The sequence below is a fragment of the Gopherus evgoodei genome, chromosome 3 (assembly GCF_007399415.2).
Source record: "Gopherus evgoodei ecotype Sinaloan lineage chromosome 3, rGopEvg1_v1.p, whole genome shotgun sequence".
NCBI lineage: Eukaryota > Metazoa > Chordata > Testudines > Testudinidae > Gopherus > Gopherus evgoodei.
The window spans coordinates 99,242,925-99,265,106 of NC_044324.1; the positions used below are offsets into that span (position 1 = coordinate 99,242,925).

Genomic DNA, 22,182 nt, shown 5'->3' on the forward strand with positions numbered 1-22,182 from the left:
ACTTTGAAATTTCAATTTTTCTCATTAAAATAGGTTTTCAGTTTTTGACCGGCTCTACTATGCCTTTTAGGAGTTATACCTACAGATTTTACATATATAAAAGTAACAGTTCAGTACTCAGTTAGCAAAATAGCTACATTATAAGAGCCATTTATTGAAAAGTATTTATAGGAAAGGTCTTTTAAAGTAGGTGATGCTGTGAGAGCTTTTGCTTTATCCCATACAATCGAAATATAAAGCTAGTTGCATGTTTTAATAGGTTAAATGAGTACTTTGCTGAAGAAAATAGTATGGTGGCATCTTTCAGTGATGGTGTCATATCTCCTTCAAAAAGAGTTTTGCTTCATCTCTATCCCCATTTTATTATAATAATACTCTCTATATAGCTATCTTTCTATTTCAATAAAAATCATTGTTCTTTTTACTTCATTATCCTCACTTTCAGAGATACTGAGGTTTTAAATGACAGCGACATGGTGTGAGTTCAACAATGGGGACAGAATTCTAAATTCTAAGCTTGGCTGTGGTACTGAGTATGTCTACACGGCGATAAAAGACCCATGGCATGGACATGGCTGGCCCAGCTCAGCTACTCAGGTTCTCAGGGCTTGGGCTGCGGGGCAATAAAATTGCAGGGTAAACATTTGGGCTCATGCTACAGCCTAGGGTCTAAACGCATGACTACACTGAAATTAAAAAACAGCAGTTGGCCCACACCAGCTGACTTGGCATTGCAGGACTTAGGCTAAGAGGGTGTTTAATTGTGGTGTAGACATTCGGGCTCGGGCTGGACTCAAGCTCTGGGACCTGCTCTCCTCACAGGGTCCCAGAGCTCATACTCAAGCCCAAGCCTGAACATCTACACCTCAGTTAAACAGCCTCTTAGCCCGAGCTTGAGTCAGCTGGCACATGCCAGCTGCAGATGTTTAATTGCAATAGACATACATAAGACTCAGCAAGGGGAGAAGGTCTCTGAGTCCAGGCCCCAACCTGAGCCTGAACATCTGTGCTGCAATTTTATAGTCTCACTGCCAGAGCCCCGCAAGCCAAAGTCAGCTTGCCTGGGCTCTGAGACTTGGTTCTGTATGGTTTTTATCATGGTGTAGACACTCCCACTGACTCAGTAGCACTTACCCTCAGTTTCCCCATCTGTAAAGTAGGAATTGCTACATATTTTTATTATGTATAAATAAAATGTTACTTAAAACATTTCCTTCCAGATTCAGATACCTCTCATCCTTGTTTCCTCTCCCTTCAACTCTCCCCTTTTTTTCAGACTAGCTTTTTAAGATGTTAACTTTAATTAATTAAAGTTAACTTTTGTTTTTTCCATTCTGTCTCCCACCATTTGTACCAGCTTCAATGTGGAGCATTTTTGGTTGCTCCTCCAATCATCTGGGTGAAAATGACAGCAGATAATAGTATGACCATCCCATTCTCTTCAGCAATAATCTGAGTTGCTCATTGGTTAAAAAAGAAAATATTCTCTTACTTTGGATTTTAGCTGATTTGATCATTGCCTCTTAAAATAGGACACCTGTCTTATTATTCCATAATTATAAAACAAAGAATCATAGAATATCAGGGTTGGAAAGGACCTCAGGAGGTCATCTAGTCCAACCCCCTGCTCAAAGCAGGACCAATCCCTAACTAAATCATCCCAGCCAGGGCTTTGTCAAGCCTGACCTTAAAAACCTCTAAGGAAGGAGATTCCACCACCTCCCTAGGTAACCCATTCCAGTGCTTCACCATCCTCCTAGTGAAGAAGTTTTTTCTAATATCCAACCTAAACTTTATTTATTGTTAGAATTGCCCAGAGGACCAAAAAAAAAGTATTATATGGTGAGCCCAGGTATCTACTTTAATTTGCAATGAAACTGAAATAAAACTGTGAAAGTGTTATTTTAAGATATTATCATCTTGACTTTTAAGCATTTTTAAGGAAGTCTTAACTAAACAGGCAAGTAGCATTCTGAATTGTACCTTTGATAAAATAAAGGGGAACTGAGATAAAAAATAATTATATTTATATAGCAGCTCAGCTCAAAGGGGCAGAAATCACTTCTATGAGCTAATTCTCACTTGCTTCCCCTAGTAGGTAGGGAACTATTTTGAAGATTTGGAATCTGAATCATACAGAGGTTAAGTGGCTTGCCTGTGATCTCACAGAAAGTGAGAGGCTGGGAAAAGAATAGGAACTGGATGCCTTGACTTGCAGTCAAGTCCCTTAACCAGGAGGCCAACCCTCCAGTCTATGCTCTGTCTTTATATCTTTCCCCAATTTCAATTTCCGTCAGTTTCCATTCACATTCTCCAAAGAGAAGAACAGTGGAGGCCATATTTTCAAAAGCAGCCTCCAAAATTATATGTACAGATTTGCATGCCAGTTTGTACATACAGATTAGTGGTTTTGCATGTCTGAGGTTTTGCATAAATCTGGGTGTGTAAAATATCACCTCCTTTTTCAGAGGCTGGGTTTCAGTCACTTAGAAAATATGGCTTTGACATCTTGTGTGGTGTGAGGAGTCTCTCATTCTCACTTTTTGCTGTTGAATTTTGATCATGTTACCTATTATCCATTTAAATATATGCATGTCCTGTTCAGTGTAGCTATTCCATCAACAATAGCTGGTATTATATATGGAGGATGTCAGGTCTAAACAATATATTACTTTCAAGCAAAGTATTTTCTTATTTCAAAAAGCCACTAAATGCCAAACCATTAGTAGTGCCAATGCCACTGTTTTAAATTTTGACCAGAAGACTAATATTTTTCTTGGTCCCAAGGTCTACAGCAGTGGTATAAACTATCATGATTTTATTGTGAATCTCCCTGTATTTGATGTTTATCTTATAGCCCCAGCTTCCAGAATCCTGTGATTATATAAGAGTCTGAGACTGAGTTCTCTCACTCACTCACACTTTTTAAAAAATTTCTAGCTCTCATGGTTGCAGAGAGAAGCTTGAAAATGTGAAACCTAAAGGCCCCAAGCCCGGAAGCCAAATAAAAAGAACTCAACATTTATTAGTTTTTACAAAATCTCAGAATTTAGGCCAGTCTCAAGATTTTGGGGCCTGTCTCATAACTGTTGAATGCTTGAGGTTGGGAGTACTGCTACAGACAAGGAACAAGAGAATGAGCCACTTGGAAGCTTTAAAATAGTTGTGGTTTAAAGAAGAATTAGTGGAAAATCTAGATATTTTCTGGGTGTAACCTTAATTTTACATTTTATAGCTGTTCTTTTAAAATGTGACCATTATTTTATATTACATGTTTCAAATCCATTCTCATTTGGGTTTAGGAGGATAATGCATATGTTTGAAAATCTAACAAACCATCTAAAATCCAGTCATGTTGTGCCCATGTAAGTGCATAAGTATTCCTTCATGCCTTATCATTATTGCAATTAACTGATGGAAGAGCAAGATCCCAGTTGGTGGTATAATTTGTCAAAGCCATCTCTTTAAAAGTGCCGAAGAGTGTATATTCTGTCTCCCAAAATATACAAAATGTCTAGGGGGGGTCACTCTGCTTGTTGTGTAAATGTGATGATAAAATTGCCACTGAACCGTGTCAAAGAAGCTCATGTTTCTGCTTAGAGCTGCAAATTATGGGTGCAATAGAAAACAGAAGACAGATGTACCTGGTATAGTAGAACTATTCTAGATTGCACCTCATACATCTGCACAATTCTATATTTTGCACCAAAAAATAACTGTTCCACATCTCTCCTTCAGTAAATATTTAATAGCTGAGTAGTCTCGAGAGATCTCATATTGCTAAGAAGTCATTAATTTTACTATTTATTTACTGGTATACTAGTGTTGAAAACCACAATAAACTGCTTTTTGATAAAAGCAAATGTACATTAAAACTGGCTTGTAAAGAGTCCATGGGTCACCTTATTAAAGAAAATTTTTGAACTATTTGGTATGATTCTTTGAGAATTACTTTGAATATAAACAGTAGGTTTCCTTTTGTTTGTATTATGATTTATTAAATCCTTTTGGCCCCATACAGATGTATTGACTTGTGCCCCTGGAGGTCTTGTTAAATCATGCATAACCCTAAAGATTACTTCCTCGCCACTGACTGACAGAAATGTTCCTGTAATCTTTCTTCTGCACTGTGACATGTCAAAGCATAGCCACCTCTAAACGATTAAAGGGATAAACATATGGGCAACTCATTAAGGAGGGAGAACACTGAGTTATTTCCACTTTAATGTTATCCTTTAACTCAGGCAGTATAATTTAATTTTCAGGCTGTAATTGGGTCCTGACTGGATCCCAGAGCTGTAGGATGGTGCATATCCTTTAACCAGACTTGAAGAATTGTTTTTCTCAGTATCCTAAAATGTTACTGGGAATGGTTACAGCCTTTATCTCGTCCTATCACAGAACGTACATACTGTGGGTTGGTGTACAGCTCACCCCTCCTTGATTAACAAGATAACTCAAAACAACTCCAGGACAAAGCTTCTCCCAGTCATGACTCTTGTTTAGGATTTCTCCCTTTATGGCTTCTCAATCACAATCTAGCAGTCTCCTCCTACTTCCCTTATATCCAGGGTAGCATTAATGAACCACACCTGCCCCAATCAGCATTCCCCTGCAGGGTCCCAACTCCTGCTGAGAGGGTCTGCCACTCTCTTACAATTACTTTCTACAATTAAGTCTTCACTGCAGACTTAACTCATGCTCAGCTACTGTTTTTTCCCTTAACATGCTCTGTGTTCACACATCCACAGCCTATCAATGCCACAAGGCAAGGCAGCCATCACTCCCTGAGCTGAAGGGAAGAACCCAAGGTACCTATTAACATGTATTGCTACTCTGAGGTAACTACAATAAAAATACACAGGCACAGGCAGTCACAGCTATCTCGAACTTATGGTCCTCCAGTTCTTTCCCGTAAGCCCCCTGGAAATTCATGCCTGTATACCATTTAGCCATCTACCTGTGCTCTGGCCCCTGACCAGAAGTTGACTATCAATCTGCATCTGCACAGCATCCTACCTGAAGTTTACAGATTGTCTGCTTGCAGTTTCTCCAGCTTCATCCATCTCCAGCAAGAAAAAGTCCACTAACAATCCCGTGGAACAGTGAAACTCTTACTTAGGCCAGGTTTGGGTTATAGTCTTTTGTAGCATTGATATGTCAGTCAGCAGTGAGATGCGGTGTGCTGGCAAAAGGTCCTAGCATAGATTCAGTTCTACTGACAAACAGTGCATTTGTTGGTATAGATTATTTTGCTTAGGGGTGGGCTGAAATAATCTATATCACTCTTTTGCTGGTATGAGTTGGAACCAGTGTAGTGTACCAGTGTAGTGTACCTGCAAAGCCTTCCACGTGTAGACCTGGCCTTAGGTTTCAAACATTCAACTTCATTTTCCCCCCATCGCTCGATGCTCAGACACTGCCTTAGTGCCTGCAGTTGAGTTTTTAGTGTCCACCATTAAAACCTTGTTAAGCAGTTCTACAGGCTGACTCATTCAAGCTTTAAAGCCAGATAAAGATAGAAAAATACAAGGTTTAAAAAGAACTTTCCCCTCTCTGTATCTTTTTTTTACCATACAGATTATTAAGAGAATGTTGTTGTTTTCTAATTTTCATTTAACTCATTTTATTCTATATTTAGTTATATTAGTTAATTTTAATTCCTCTTTTCATTTATATATATCCCAAACAAGAAATATACTGAAGAAATTTATCTCTTAATTAAACCTCATCATTTGCACAGAATTTGAATTATGTAAGAGATGGAAAGTGTGAGGGAGAATGTTCCTTTTGGACCAGTCTGCTCCTTGGCCATTCCACTTTTTCCCCACAGTACATCTTTGGAGAGAAAAACAGAATCTACATTCTGCTTGGCTGTCTGTCTTATTTCCATATCCTGTCATACCCCAGGCCATTTCCATATTTGGTTGTTTTGCATTACATGTCAAAAGCAGCAGAGTCCTTGACACCTTATAGACTAACAGACGTATTGGAGCATGAGCTTTCATGGGTGAATACCCAATTCATCGGATGCATTGGTATTCACCCATTAAAGCTCATACTCCAATACGTCTGTTAGTCTATAAGGTGCCACAGGACTCTGTTGCTTTTACAGATTCACACTAACATGAATCACCTCTGATACATGTCAAACGGAGACATCCAAACCAAAACATGATATCATGTTCAGGCTGGACTCACCCAGGATGTTCAAATGCTGAAGGCATCCTGTCCTGACTGATAATTAGTCTGCATTTTTCCCCTGGCTTATATACTTATATTATATTTTAATAATCTCCTGCCACTTGACTGCACTCCCATGCAATTCTACCTTTCTGCTGCTGGCTGGTCATTGTCTTCTCCTTGAAGTGTTAGAACCTAGCATACTACTATACTATGGATTGTGGAGCATCCAATATCCAAAACATGTCTGGCATCAGCATTTCAAAGAGGAGCAGCAGCAGCAGACAGCTAGGCAGGGAAGGAGGGCATATATGGGTCTAGCATTGGGATACTTGCCCTAAATAGGGAACACACCAGCAAATGTAACTGCATGAGGAATATAGACTCATAGACTCATAGACTCTAGGACTGGAAGGGACCTCGAGAGGTCATCGAGTCCACTCCCCTGCCCTCATGGCAGGACCAAATACTGTCTAGACCATCCCTAATAGACATTTATCTAACCTACTCTTAAATATCTCCAGAGATGGAGATACCACAACTTCCCTAGGCAATCTATTCCAGTGTTTAACTACCCTGACAGTTAGGAACTTTTTCCTAATGTCCAACCTAAATCTCCCTTGCTGCAGTTTAAGCCCATTGCTTCTTGTTCTATCATTGGAGGCTAAGGTGAACAAGTTTTCTCCCTCCTCCTGATGACACCCTTTTAGATACCTGAAAACTGCTATCATGTCCCCTCTCAGTCTTCTCTTTTCCAAACTAAACAAACCCAATTCCTTCCTTCATAGGTCATGTTCTCAAGACCTTTAATCATTCTTGTTGCTCTTCTCTGGACCCTCTCCAATTTCTCCACATCTTTCTTGAAATGCGGTGCCCAGAACTGGACACAATACTCCATTTGAGGCCTAACCAGCGCAGAGTAAAGTGGAAGAATGACTTCTCGTGTCTTGTTTACAACACACCTGTTAATGCATCCCAGAATCATGTTCGCTTTTTTGGCAACATTATCACACTGTTGACTCATATTAAGCTTGTGGTCTACTATGACCCCTAGATCTCTTTCTGCCATACTCCTTCCTAGACAGTCTCTTCCCATTCTGTATGTGTGAAACTGATTGTTCCTTCCTAAGTGGAGCACTTTGCATTTATCTTTATTGAACTTCATCCTGTTTACCTCAGACCATTTCTCCAATTTGTCCAGATCATTTTGAATTTTGACCCTGTCCTCCAAAGCAGTTGCAATCCCTCCCAGCTTGGTATCGTCTGCAAACTTAATAAGCGTACTTTCTATGCCAACATCTAAATCGTTGATGAAGATATTGAACAGAGCCGGTCCCAAAACAGACCCCTGCGGAACCCCACTTGTTATACCTTTCCAGTAGGATTGGGAGCCATTAATAACTAATCTCTGAGTATGGTTATCCAGCCAGCTATGCACCCACCTTATAGTAGCCCCATCTAAATTGTACTTTCCTAGTTTATCTATAAGAATATCATGCGAGACCGTATCAAATGCCTTACTAAAGTCTAGGTATATCACATCCACCGCTTCTCCCTTATCCACAAGGCTCGTTATCCTATCAAAGAATGCTATCAGATTAGTTTGACACGATTTGTTCTTTACAAATCCATGCTGGCTATTCCCTATCACCTTACCACCTTCCAAGTGTTTGCAGATGATTTCTTTAATTATCTGCTCCATTATCTTCCCTGGCACAGAAGTTAAACTAACTAGTCTGTAGTTTTCTGGGTTGTTTTTATTTCCCTTTTTATAGATGGGCACTATATTTGCCCCCTTCCAGTCTTCTGGAATCTCCCCCGTCTCCTATGATTTCCCAAAGATAATAGCTAGAGGCTCAGATACCTCCTCTATTAACTCCTTGAGTATTCTAGGATGTATTTCATCAGGCCCTGGTGACTTGCAGGCATCTAACTTTTCTAAGTGATTTTTTACTTGCTCTTTTTTTATTTTATCTTCTAAACCTTCCCTCTTCCCATAAGCATTCACTATATTAGACATTCCTTCAGACTTCTCAGTGAAGACCGAAACAAAGAAGTCATTAAGCATCTCTGCCATTTCCAAGTCTCCAGTTACTGTTTCCCCCTCCTCACTGAGCAGTGGGCCTACCCTGTCCTTGGTCTTCCTCTTGCTTCTAATGTATTGATAAAAAGTCTTCTTGTTTCCCTTTATTCCCATAGCTAGTTTGAGCTCATTTTGTGCCTTTGCCTTTCTAATCTTGCCTCTGCATTCCTGTGTTATTTGCCTATATTCGTCCTTTGTAATCTGACCTAGTTTCCATTTTTTATATGACGCCTTTTTATTTTGTAGGTCACGCAAGATCTCGTGGTTAAGCCAAGGTGGTCTTTTGCCACATTTTCTATCTTTCCTAACAATCGGAATAGCTTGCTTTTGGGCCCTTAATAGCGTCCCTTTGAAAAACTGCCAACTCTCCTCAGTTGTTTTTCCCCTCAGTCTTGATCCCCATGGGACCTTACCTATCAGCTCTCTGAGCTTACCAAAATCCGCCTTCCTGAAATCCATTGTCTCTATTTTGCTGTACTCCCTTCTACCCTTCCTTAGAATTGCAAACTCCATGATTTCATGATCACTTTCACCCAACATACCTGCACGCAGGACCAGCACTTAAGTGGGGAAAATAAGGCTGAAAGCTTGCCTGCTCACATTGGAGGAGACAAAATGGGGGTGTCTGCCTGGGATGGAAAGATGGGTAAATGAGTGTCTAAATTGTGGGGTCTGCATTGGGGAAGTGCATAGTTGGGGTCTGGAGAAGAGTGTCTCTGCTGTGAGGATGGTGGTTGCAGATAATTGCAATGGGAAGCACGCATTTCTGCTATCACCTGTGCTTTAAGCATACCGTCCTGCTCTCTGTCCAAGCCTGGTGACTCCCGGCAATGTTTCAAATATTTCCATTGTATACAGCAAATTTGGGAGCAATGGTCAATTAGGTAATGGGACTCATGTGACCTATTTGATTTCCACCTCAGCCATAGACTTTCTAGTGTGACCTCAGGCAAGTCACTTAGGGCAGGTCTACACTAGAAGCTCTGCATCGGCACAGCTACATAGATGCAGCTGCGCTGCTATAGCGTGTCTGGTGGAGACACTGTATGCCGACAGGAGAGCGCACTCCCATCGGCATAATTTCCCCACCTCCGCGAGAGGCGGATGCTATGTTGGTGGGAGAGTGTCTCCTGCCAATGTAGCACTGGTGCGGACAGTGCTTAGGTTACTGTAACTTGTGTTGCTCCAGAGGAAGTGTCTTTTCCACACCCCTGAGCGATGTAAGTTAGATTGACTTAAGCAATGGTGTGGACCTGCCTTTGGACTTAGATTTTTAAAGGTGTTTAGGCATTGCTGCTCTCAGTGTTGGAATGCCTAACTGATTTAGGAAGCTACATCTAATTTTCAAAAGGGATTCAGGCACTTAGGGTCTGGGCCTTAACCTACTTTGGGCCTCATTTCCCTGTCTGTAAAATTAGGACAATAGCACTTCTGTACATAAAAGGGATGTTGAGGATAAAATCCATTACTTATTGTGAGACTTTCAGATACTGAATTGATGAGAGCCATATAAGTAGCACAGAGAGAGATCTTTCAAAGTATACTGTGACAAAGTTCCTCCTCTACCTTGGTGGGTCCTGCGCTTATTTGGCAGATTTGCTCACCTCAGTGATCTTCCCTACAGTCTGGGTCAACTTTTCCTGTGTCTGATCAGGAATTGGGAGGTTTGGGGGGAACCCAGGCCTACCCTCTACTCCAGGTTCCAGCCCAGGGCCCTGTGGATTGCAGCTGTCTGTAGTACCTCTTGTAACAGCTGCATGACAGCTACAACTCCCTGGGCTACTTCCTCATGGCCTCCTCCAAACACCTTCTTTATCCTCACCACAGGACCTTCCTGTCTGATGCCACTTGTACTCCTTAGTCCTCCAGCAGCACACCCTCTCACTCTCAGCTCCTTGTGCCTCTTGCTCCCAGCTCCTCACACACACTTCCTCTCCTCTAGCTCCCCCCTCCCTGACTGGAGTGAGCTCCTTTTTAAACCCAGGTGCCCTGATTAGCCTTCCTTGATTGGCTGCAGGTGATCTAATCAGCCTGTCTGCCTTAATTGCTTTTAGCAGGTTCCTGATTACTCTAGTGCAGCCCCTGCTCTGGTCACTCAGGGAACAGAAAACTACTCACCCAGTGACCAGTATATTTGCCCTCTACCAGACTCCTGTAGCCCACTGGTTTGGGTCTGTCACAATACTTACACATTGATTATGAAAATCCACAGTGATATTTTCTAGCCTGCATATCGTTTCAGAGAGGGGGCCAAAACATTTTTCTTCAATTTCGATTCATTAAAAAATTAGGAAGAACTTTGTTTGCACGTGGCATGTTTTTCCTTAACTGCTAGGAAATCTGGTTTGCTCTCCCTTTGTCCCCTCTCCCCCTACTTTTTTACTTTTCAATATAAGGGTGTGCATGCAGCACTGGTGACTGTCAGAGCTGATAGAAAGAATGTTTCACTCTTGCTGACTTCAGTGTTTCAGAAGCTTTGTTTTAACAGGGCAGACACCTGATCTCCTGTTTAGGAAAGCACTGGAACCTGCTGGTGAGAAATAATTGACATCAGATAAAATCCATTTCTGATTTTGCTTTTTGCCACTGGAATGCTACAGCTCTTTGAGTGTAATGAAACAGAAGTAGCTCCTCTTAATTCATGGACGTGAAGAAGTTTGGTGTTTGAAAAGACCCATCCATGCTATATTTTACATGTAGGAAGACTACTCCCAGTAGAGAGAAGGTGGGTGAAGTAATATCTTTTACTGGACCAATTTTTGTTGGTCCAATAAAAGGTATTACTTCACTCACCTTGTCTCTCACATCCTGGGACCAACACAGTTACAACAACACTGCATACAGCTCCCAATAGATCATCTGACAGTTCCCTTATTCTGCAATGATAGTTCATCTAAGCATGTTATTCCAGTAACACCATTTACTACTTTTGTCTTCAAACTCATTTTTATTTAAAAATGGAATATTTTCCACCTTTTTCTTCAACAACTTTTAAATCTAAGCAAAGGTGGCACTATATGGGGCAGATTGTCAGCTAGTGTAAACCTTCATCATGGCTTCATTAGAACTATAACTATTTACATCATCTGAGGATTTGTCCCTATCTGTATAATAATGTTACCTGGAGATAAAACTCTACGTTATGGATAAATGGTTTCAGGACTTGCCACTATTCAGCCTTTTGATCAACTTTTCTAAGGCCTTCCTGAATGATTTCCTCATTTAATAATTTCCTGTTAGAGTGACAGGATTTTTACTTTTTTCAAAATAAAGTCCACAGTTACAGGGTGCATTGAACTGTCTATATAGTTGATGAGGATTTCTGTATAATAGTATGGCGGATATTTTTGGATGGAGTTACAAATTGTCCCTGCTGTTGACTGTTTAAAGTTGTGACAGTTTTGTTTGCCCTATGGACTGGAATGGCATTGACCTCAGAAACGGAAAGAAGGAAGTTCTGTTTTTTGCATAGCTTCCTATTCCCCATGAGGAACGCTGCTGTAGTATCAGAGTTAAAAGATGTTGGCTTTGCCTGTACGGGTCAATAGTGCAAAATGATTCATAACTTTCCTCTATATACTTCAGAAGAAGACTGTTTTTGTCTCAGACTGTGTTTTTTATTGGAAAAATACCTTCCCATCTGCAGAGCTTATTTAAGATTATTTTGGTTTAATATACCAGGTAGTTCCTAGGAAATCTCAGAAAGGATTGAGACTTAATACTTAAGTTTACCCAAGCAGGCCTTGTGTCTAGATTAGGTTATAACAGTCTTGTAAGCATTTACTTAAATCTTTTACTAATCACTCAGAATAATACTTTTTCTTTCTCTGTGGATATGGGGCTGCAATGCCAACAACTTTAAAATAAATAAATAAACAGCCTGTGACTCTGATCTGACTGGTTTGTGAGATGTACCAGCACACAGTGACTGATAAGGATTCAGAGATCCCTATCAACCTCTTAATAAATGTGGTATCCATTGGCATCACCTAAAACAGTGGTTTTAAAACTTTTTTTCTTGTGACATAGTTGAAGAAAATTGTTGATGCCCGCGACCCAACGGAGCTGTGGATGAGGGGTTTCGGGTGTGGGAGGGGCTAAGGGCTGGGACAGAGGGTTGGGATGCAGGAGGGAGTCAGGGCTTTGGGCTGGGGCCAGGAATGAAGAGTTTGGGGTGCAGGAGGTGGCTCCAGGTGTGGGGAGGCTCAGGGCTGGGGCAGGGGATTGAGGTGTGGGGTTGGGGCACAGGCTTACCTTGGGCAGCTCCCGGGCAGCAGTGCAAGGGGGATGCAGAGGCAGGCTTCCAGAAGTGAGCAGCAGCAAGTCCAGCTCCTAGGCAGAGGTGTTCAGACAGCTCCACATGAGTCACACCCGCAGGCACTGCTCCCCCCTGCCCCCAGTTCCCATTGGCTGGTTCACCAGTGCGGAGCCAGTGCTTGGGGCGGAGGCAGCGTGTGGAATCCTGGGGCCCCCCTGCCTAGAATCTGGACCCGCTGCTGCCTGCTTCAGGGGTGCAGCATGGTGTTGGAAAAGGTAGGCACTTGCCTGCCTTAGGTAGGCAACACTGCTGACTGGACTTTTAACATCCCAGTCAGTGGTGTTGACCAGAGCAAGGCAACCCAGTGCCTGACATGCCACGACCCAGTACTGTGTGACGACCCATCGTTTGAAAAACACTGATCTAAAATATGTTAGCAGTGGAGCCTAGACACTGTAATGAACATTTCCATCTTAATAAGTGGAATTTCACTTACAGTGATCACTGTTCAAAACTTAATCATTACCATGGCATTTGCAGCACTATTACTATGATAATCCATGTTCTCTAAGTAAACTAAGTATGGGAATGCAGAAATGACTGGTTGAGGTTCTGTGGCCTGCATTATTCAGGAGGTCAGACTAGGTTATCACAATTTGACCTTAAAATGTGTGAATGCTGTCATTAGTTAGTTAGTTGGTTCATGGTAATGATCAAGTTGCTAAGGTTACTTACAGAGTAAGCAGTGTTATTCACAGTTCACTTGAACTTTGCACTTACCACAGCTGATTTGGGAGTAAAGAAGAGAGATATATAGAGTCATGATAAAATATCTTCTGTTGGTTTTCCCAGAAATGTATCCCTCTTTATCAATTAAGTGAAATGAAAGAGGATTTCATTACCTCAACCCTCGTCTGGATAAATAATAAAATGAAAGTAAATTGCAGTCCAGTTCCTAGTTCACATTGCAAAAACCACCATCACCATTGGCACTAACTGACATCCTTTGGGCAATCTGAGCTGAAAGGACAAAAATTAGTGTCTGCACGATCTACTTCGTACTGACCATTAACTTCAGGAGGAAGATGGGGGACAGAGATGTTGTGATTTTCCCAGTGCCATCCAGCAAGTGAGTGGGTGGCAGTCAGAAACTGAAGCCAGATTTCCTGACTCTTTCTTCCATAATGCAAAAGCAGTGCTGATTTTAAACAATAAATAAATATAGGAATTAAGTCACCTGGCTGTTACCATCCCTTAAATCTGACTTTTACTCCTTGTAAAATAATGGAACAAATAATATGAGAAAAATTAGTAGCTATCTAGAGGGTAGTGCAAACATGAACAATGAGCATCTCATCAGACAAACCTGGTGAACCCCTCCGAGCCTGGTATCATCCACAAACTTTATAAGTGTACTCTGTATGCCATTACCTAAATATGTAGAAAGATTCACTCTCACTGTCCAATCTATGGAGAAATCTGTTCCTTAGAGAAAAAGTACCTGTAGATTTCACTTTGTAAAATGCTCAATCCAGACCTTTTTCACAAATGCATAATTTACCCAAACAAGGAAATACTAAAATATTGCATAACTGGGGGGAGGGAGAGGAAAAGGTGGAAGGAATAAAACTGCAAGTTTCCTCCTGTTTTTGCTATACATAAAGTGATGTTTTTATACTAGTGGTAATGGATGAAACTATCCCATTTTTATGCATAGTATAACTTTCATTAACACAAAGGGCTACATTTTCAAATGTGGGTACCTTTTTTTCACCTCCAAAAATTTATTTTCCATCTGTTGCCCATGAAAACCTATATTTGCATGAACAAATGAGTTTTTGAATGTGCAGAATTGATTATCCTGTGGGTTAGTACTTGTTCATGCTTAGTGCAAACAAATGTTCATTTTCATACACAAAAATAAGTTTTACACATGTAAGGGGTGCATGAACAAATGTTATTGGTGCCATGTAGGTGACCTTATTTGAAAAGTTGGTCCAGTGTTTGTGTGAGCAGTAGATAGACAACCCTACCCTTAACGCCTAGCCTTTTCAAAAAATACCTTGCTTTGTGTTTGGCAGGCATGATGTCACATTGTTACAAGCCATTATATGTCTTGTTACCTTTTGAAGTGTTCAGTGTTTGTTTCTAAAAACTAATCTATCAATAAATATCAGCAAAGTTATAAGGTTGAGCTTGCTGATAAGTGGTAAGTGCAAAAAATTTCCTGCCATAAAAAAATCTCCCCTTCCCCCCACTCCTCACCACAGCCCCCCAACACACACACACACAGAGGTCACATTCATTTTGCTCCTTGTCAATTTTACTCTTGGGAAAGACTCAAAGTTGACGCCAAAGTGAAGGAGTTAAGGAGCAAAGGGCAAATGTGTCAACAAATTCTCTATAATCCTTCATTTCTGGTACATTATAAAGATGCTGAGAAATTCCTGCTTTGGGGTTTTGTTTTTTTTTAACTTTTTTGTTATTTTGGAAGCTGTCAAAAGTAGAGCCAAGAGGCAGTAATTTAATCTGGGCCATCAGCAGACTAGAAATTCAACCCATCTGTCCTTCAGCTGTTCTCAGGGCTGGCTCTAGAGATTTGTTGCCTGAAACATAAGGTGAGGAAGAAAAAGGACACGTGGCAGGAGTAGCAGGAAAACAAAGTTTCACATCCCAGGGGATGTTTGAGATTTAGCCAAAGCCAGTGGAGGTGGCAGTGTCATCTGAGTCCCTCTCTATGGTCCAGCCTGGTCAGTACATCTCTCAGGATTATAACAGTGAAGGTCTAAGGTCCCAGGAGAAGTTGGGGGTGGCAACTATGATGATGAGACTTGCTCCTTCCCCTTCTCTTGTCTTTCACTCAGCCAGAGTACCCCTCTGCTTTGCCTCCATCTGTCCTTATTTCCCTCCCCGCCAGTGTCTTTTTAAGGACTCCAAAAGGGAGTGATGAGTAGAATAGCCCTCTTCCTCACTATTTTGTCCACCAGTTAGGAGTAATTTCCAACACGCTGATTTTGAGTCACTGATTTCTGGTCCCACACTTCTCTTGTTTACTAAGCATGATTTTAAAACAGTCCTTAAATTATATCAATAGGCCCTTTTGTTTGGATAAACCTAGTCTCTTTGTCTCCTTTTGCACCTTTTCTCCACATTCATTGTTATAGGTTATTGTGACATTTTATGAACTTTAACTCACTTTTCACAGTTGAGCTCAAAATTAGGGTAAATTGGCAGACCCAGTTATTACACCAGGCTCCGTGATTTTGGAATTTACTCCTTCCTCTGGTCTGGAATAGCCCAGTATAGTCTACAAAAAATACCCAACCTTTTCACTTGAGTTCTTTGGGAAGAGAGGGAGTTGAAGTTTGGGGGGCAGTGTCAGGACTTTATTTCATTATTTATTTATTCATGTGTGTCTCTGATTATAGTCTCTGTCATTTATATGGGCATTCATTTGTAATTGTTTATTTACTATAAATTAGATTTTGGACAAAATGTTCAACCCTGACTGACAGAAGTAAGGCTCCTAAAATTTCATAGTTAGGCACCTAAATATACATTTGACCTTATTTTCAGAATTGCTAATTTACAAATCCTATTGAAGCCAGTGGGAGCTACAGAAACTCAATGTCATTGAAATTCACAATATTTATATTTAGAAACCCAAATATGGATTTAGGAGCCTAACTTTAGGCACCCCAATTTGAAATTGTTGACCACATATATTTGTAAATGTCTAGAATTTAAGCTAGGCACACAAATAAAATAAATCTTATTTAGTCAGGAGAGAGAAGACTGAGGGGGGACATGATAACAGTCTTTAAGTAAGTATAAATGGTTGTTATAAAGAGGAGGGTGATAAATTGTTCTCCTTATCCAGTGAGGACAGGCCAAGAAGCAATGGACTTAAATTGCAGTAGGGAGATTTAGATTAGACATTAGGAAAAACTTGCTTACTGTCAGGGTAGTTAAACACTAGAACAAATTACCTAGGAAGGTTGTGGAATCTCAATAATTGGAGGTTTTTAGGAGCAGGTTAAGCAAACACCTGTCAGTGACTATCTAGATAATACTTAACCCTGCCTCAGTGCAGGGGACTGGACTAGATGACCTATTGAGGACCCTTCTAGTCCTACATTTCCGTGAGTCTATGAAACTGGGAAAACTAGATAGCAGTTGTCGCACTGCCCCTGTAATATGGCTTGAAAGCAAATAATTAAGCAATCAATTTGCAAACACCTAGAAGATAATAAGGTGATAAATAACAGTCTTCATGGATTTGTCAAGAACAAACCAACCTGATAGCTTTCTTTGACAGAGAAACAAGCCTTGTGGATAGGGGGGAAGCTGTAGATGTGGTATATCTTGACTTTAGTAAGACTTCTGATACTGTCTCGCATGACCTTCTCATAAACAAACTAGGGAAATGCAACCTAGATGGAGCTACTATACGGTGGGTTCATAACTGGTTGGAAAATCATTCCCAGAGAGTAGTTATCAGGGATCGGTTCTCGGTCCAGTTCTGTTCAATATGTTCATCAGTGATTTAGATAATAGCATGCAGAGTGCACTTATAAAGCTTGCAGATGATACCAAGCTGGGAGGGCTTGCAACTGCTTTACAAGATAGGATTAAAATTCAACGTTATCTGGACAAACTGGAGAAATGGGCGGAAGTAAATAGAATGAAATTCAGTAAGGACAAATGCAAAGTACTCCACTTAGGAAGGAACAATCAGTTGCACATATACAAAATGGGAAATGACTGCCTAGGAAGGAGTACTGCAGAGAGGGATCTGGGGTCATAATGGATCACAACCTAAATATGCGTCAACAGTGTAACACTCTTGCAAGAAAAAGCAAATATCATTCTGGGATGTATTAGCAGGAGTATTGTAAGCAAGACACAAGAAGTAATTCTTCCGCTCTACTCCACACTGATTAGTCCTCAACTGGAGTATTGTGTCCAGTTCTGGGCACCACATTTCAGGAAAGTTGTGGATAAATTGGAGAAAGTCCATAGAAGAGCAACAAAAAAGATTAAAGGTCTTGAAAACATGACCTATGAGGAAAGATTGAAAAAATTGGGTTTGTTTAGTTTGGAAAAGAGAAGACTGAGGGGGGACATATTAACAGTTTTCAAGGATGTAAAAGGTTGTTACAATGGGGAGGGAGACACATTGTTTTTCTTAACCTCTGAGGATAGGACAAGAAGCAGTGGGCTTAAATTGCAAGGGAGGTTTAGGCTGGACATTAGGAAAAACTTCCTAACTATGTGGGTGGTTAAGCAATGGAATAAATTGCCTATGGAGGCTGTGGAATCTCCATCTCTGGACATTTTTTAAGAGCAGGTTAGCCAAACTCCTGTCAGGGATGGTCTAGATAATACTTAGTCCTGCCTTGAGTGCAGGGGACTGGACTAGATAACCTCTCAAGGTCCCTTCCAGTTCTATGATTCTATGCGAGACACATCTTGGGTTATCAAGCCATGTTACAAGGGTAGTTTCACAACCAGAAGGAAAACAAGTGAATGGAAATTTAGGCAAACTTAAAAAAAACCTAAACACTATAGTAAACAAGGAGTGCAGAGGAAAATGAGACAGAAGAGAAGGACACACAGTGAATGAGTATCTCAATGATTGATTGATTGGTTGGTTGGATGATTGATTGTGTATGTTAAAGACATCCAGGATGACAGAAGGAACAATTTTTGATGCAATTCATATAAAAACAAAAAGTAAATATATGGCACAACAAACAGTTTAGGGACAGGAAGTGAGGACCGTTATATCCATCTGTAGGGTGAATACAGAAAGACAGAATTAAATACTTGAGTTGGAATTGGGCCAGGATACCAGATCCTGAAAAAATAAATTCAACTCTATCATCCTATCTAAAATAAAGTCTGGAACATAAAGAAAATCCCATCCACCCTTTGGAACTCCCTCCCCGACCAAAACAAAAGGGCACCAGGTTTGTTTGCATCTGCACATTTGGATGACGCATATCCTCCACTCTGACTGCTCTGATCCTAGGAGCAACAGGGTGTTGAATTGTGTAAGAATTCTGCTTTCCAAAAGCAGGATTGTTGTCAGTGTCAGCAGCCCCAGTCAGGAAGTGTGCAGGGATGGTATGGCATGTACTGCAAATTAAGGCAACAGTTGGGCCTAATTATTTAATCCTTGACAAAGCATTCCTTTATAATTAAAGGCACAAAATGCATTTAATACTGACTATTACTGTAAATACTTTCCCCTCTCTGGAGGAAATCTTGACTGAGGTATCTTGTGCCATCATGACTGTTCCATCAAAACAACAAAGCTGTTCTTAGTAATATAGTTTAATTACAATTCAATCTCATCTTAAAACCTATATTTCTTTTCTGCTTTACCTATGCTCCTTTTTTCTCCCTCTGCTACTGCTTTTATAGTTTTCTGATTATTATTTTCTATAATTGTTTTCTCTTATTTATATGGTTTAACTGTAACTCTGACATATAATTCTGAACCTGGATTATGTGGTATGTGTGCAATAAAGGTCTCTGTAAAGTTAATTACTCTTCAGTAAAATATTTACACAAAATTTATTTTTCTAGACTTCAGTTGTTATAACAGCTCTGGTACACATACTAGATCAATATCTGCCTTCAATGACTCTTTTGTATTCTCTGCTAGGTACTTATCAAGATTACATGGGTTGTCAGTGAAGGCAGAATTTGGTCTTACACTCTCAAAATGTGGGGTACTACTACATTTCTACTATGTAACCTAATACATATGATTTTATTAATGTTTCTAGAATGGATCAAAATACTAATGTGTTAATTTTACCCCGGCTGAGTATAACCTTAAAGCTATAGATCTGAATGCTGCCCCTCTATCTGCTCATAGATTGATTGTGAGTCAGAGCTGAGCTTTCTTTTGTTGGCTAAGAATTTGTGTTTCACAGAAGCAGATCAGCTAAAACTTAGATAACAAAACAAAAAAATTCCACCTCACTCCTACCACACTCCAAAATGAGACTTGTCAGTCTTGTAACTCAACTGTTCAGAGATAAGTTTAACTGGTAACTCTTTTCCTTACCAGCCAGTACACTGAAGAGCTAAAATTTAGCTCTGGTTTCTTTAATTTTGAATAGCAGGAAAGCACCATTTTCTTGTTAATAGAAGAGGACTTTGTACCCTTTCCTATTTATTTTTCTGTTTCTAATGAAATATGAACACCGCTGAGAAGGGCTTAGCTAACAGTAGGATTGAATAGCAAGGATGCAGAAAAGAGAGCTTTTACACACTAGAGAGATATTTTCATTTATTCAACATTCTTCATACAATAAGAATGATGATTAACCTCTGCCCAGTCAGAAATTCAGTTTCCTAGGAAGCCCTGATAGAAAATGAAAGTCAGACTGAAAGAATGTCTAAGGTCAAGGCTGATGTGGGGGAGGAGGAGGAGAATAATGGGGGCCAAAAGGGACCATTTGACCTGAGTACTCCCCCTTGAGAGGGCCCCCAAAATGATGAAAGGTAGGAGCTGGATCAGGGATACACTTCCCGCTAGCAGTGGACCAGAGCTCCAAGAGAGGCAGGACCAGGCATGGACTCCCAGCTGTCCGCAGGGCAACATTCCGCCATCCCCTCAGGGAAGCTAGTAACCCCACAGGTCTGAGCCCTCCCCTCTCTTTTCAACTCTTTTGTCTCAATGGTAATGTTTTTTGGAAGGGTGAGGGCCTCAATTTAAGATTTTGCCCAGGGCCTCCAAAACCTCTGCGCAACCCTGTCTAAATTTGGGTGCATTTTGAGAGTCTCACAACAATAGCTGCGAAACAAGAACGGATGATATTCATGATTTCTTCTTGCTTGTTTTGGAATGGTAACTTTCTGAGGATCAGACTGTTGAAATAAGAAGAGGAGTGGTGATTCTGAGCATGAATTTATAATTGTTCCTAGATGATAGATGCTGCAAATGTTTGGTTTTGTATTAAAATAATTTTTAGAATTCTTGTGACTGTGTATTACCACAGTGATCGAGGAACAAAGCTACCAGTATCAAACTGAAGTTAAGTAAACTCCTTAATGCCAATGTGTAAGGGGGCTGAAGATGTCAAACAAGTACATAGTCATGCTGTCCTATTCAGTTCTAATACCAATGAGAACACAAGCTCAAAGATTTAAGAAAAAAAATATGTACTTCTATTCATCACAGGCTTTTTTTGGATGTGATAGGGGCCATGTAACTGATCAGAACTTGATATGTTTCTTTCTTTCAGATTTACCACTGGATTATAGATTTACCCGATTTTCCTCAAATAGCTTGGAAATTGCTGTTTACTATCCGAAACCTCCAAGGGCATTACTATCAAATGCTGAGCCAGTGACTACAAAATAGATCATATTCCACTTTTTCTTACATACCCTTGCCGTCCTTAACTAACTGCTGTCACTTGCTAATTGGTGAAAATACCATGCAATGCTCCATAAAATCAAGTGATGAATTTAAAAGTGGACCCATATGCAGACTTGCGTGTTACTATAGTACAACTGGAACAGAGAAGCACTGAGTACTTATATATACATCTTCCTACCAAGCTACCTGTCAGAAGTGCATTGAAACTAATTCATCCCAGATTACATGCTAAATTCACACCATTTTGAAGGACACTGTCTACATTCCCTATTTAAGGCCACAGCAACTTCCACTGCTACAGCAATTCGTGAGAGAGCTGATTGAGGAGGGCATAAAAATAGGACAAGAACACACAGTACCAAATGCTGTTTATGATTAAAATGTAACTTATACATAATATAAATTTATCTTTACCTAACTCCCCCCATTATCACAGTATCTGAGTGATATAATACATCCAATCTATCATACATTTATTGTCTCAACACTTCTGGGAATGAGGGCAGTACTATTGTCCCCATTTTAGAGATGGGGAACTGAGGCACAGCAAGACTAAGGTCCAGATTTTTAAAGGTATTTAGGTATTGCTCTGCTCAGTGTTGCAAGTCTACATGACTTAAGAGCCTAAGTTTTATTTTCAAAAGTGACTAAGGCACTTAGCCTAAATTCCATTGATTTTTCAATGAGAATTAGTCTCCGAAGTCACTTAGGGCATGTCTAAACTGCAATTAGACACCTGCAGCTGTCCTGTGCCAGCTGATTGGGCTCTTGGGGATCAGGCTAAAGGCCTGTTTAATTGCCGTGTCGACATTCAGGCTCAGGCTGCAATCCAAGCTCTGAACCCTCCCAGCTCACAGGGTCCCAGATCCTGGCCTCCAGCCCAAGCCTGAACATGTATACTGCAATTAAACAGCACTTAGTCTGAGCCCAAGTCAGCTGCCATGGGCCAGCCATGGGTTTTTAATTGCAGTGTAGACATACCCTTTTGACCAGATTTTTAAAGGTATTTAGGCATCTAAAGCTGCAGATAGGTGCCTAGTGGGATTTTCAAATGCACATTGGCACCTAACTCCCATTTATCTCAAGCAACCAGTATAGATTATACCAGTTGCCCTAATGAAATAAGCTGCCCCATCAATAGGAATTTTTTGCTGGCATAAATGAATTTACACTCGAAGTTTTGCCAGTATAACTGTGTTGGTCATGGGTGTAATTTTTTTCAAACTCCTAATGGACATAACCATGCTGGCAAATCTT

General features: G+C 40.4%; 1 protein-coding gene across 1 annotated transcript in view; it reads left to right on the top strand.

The window, feature by feature from the left end:
• The window catches only part of NT5DC1 (5'-nucleotidase domain containing 1), a 238,906-nt gene extending 217,999 nt beyond the window's left edge, over positions 1 to 20,907 (top strand). Inside the window, 2 exon segments of the mRNA XM_030556165.1 lie at positions 7,511 to 7,515; positions 20,789 to 20,907. Of these exon segments, the coding sequence (XP_030412025.1) occupies positions 7,511 to 7,515; positions 20,789 to 20,907 (124 nt within the window).
• The last annotated feature ends 1,275 nt before the right edge of the window (positions 20,908 to 22,182 follow it).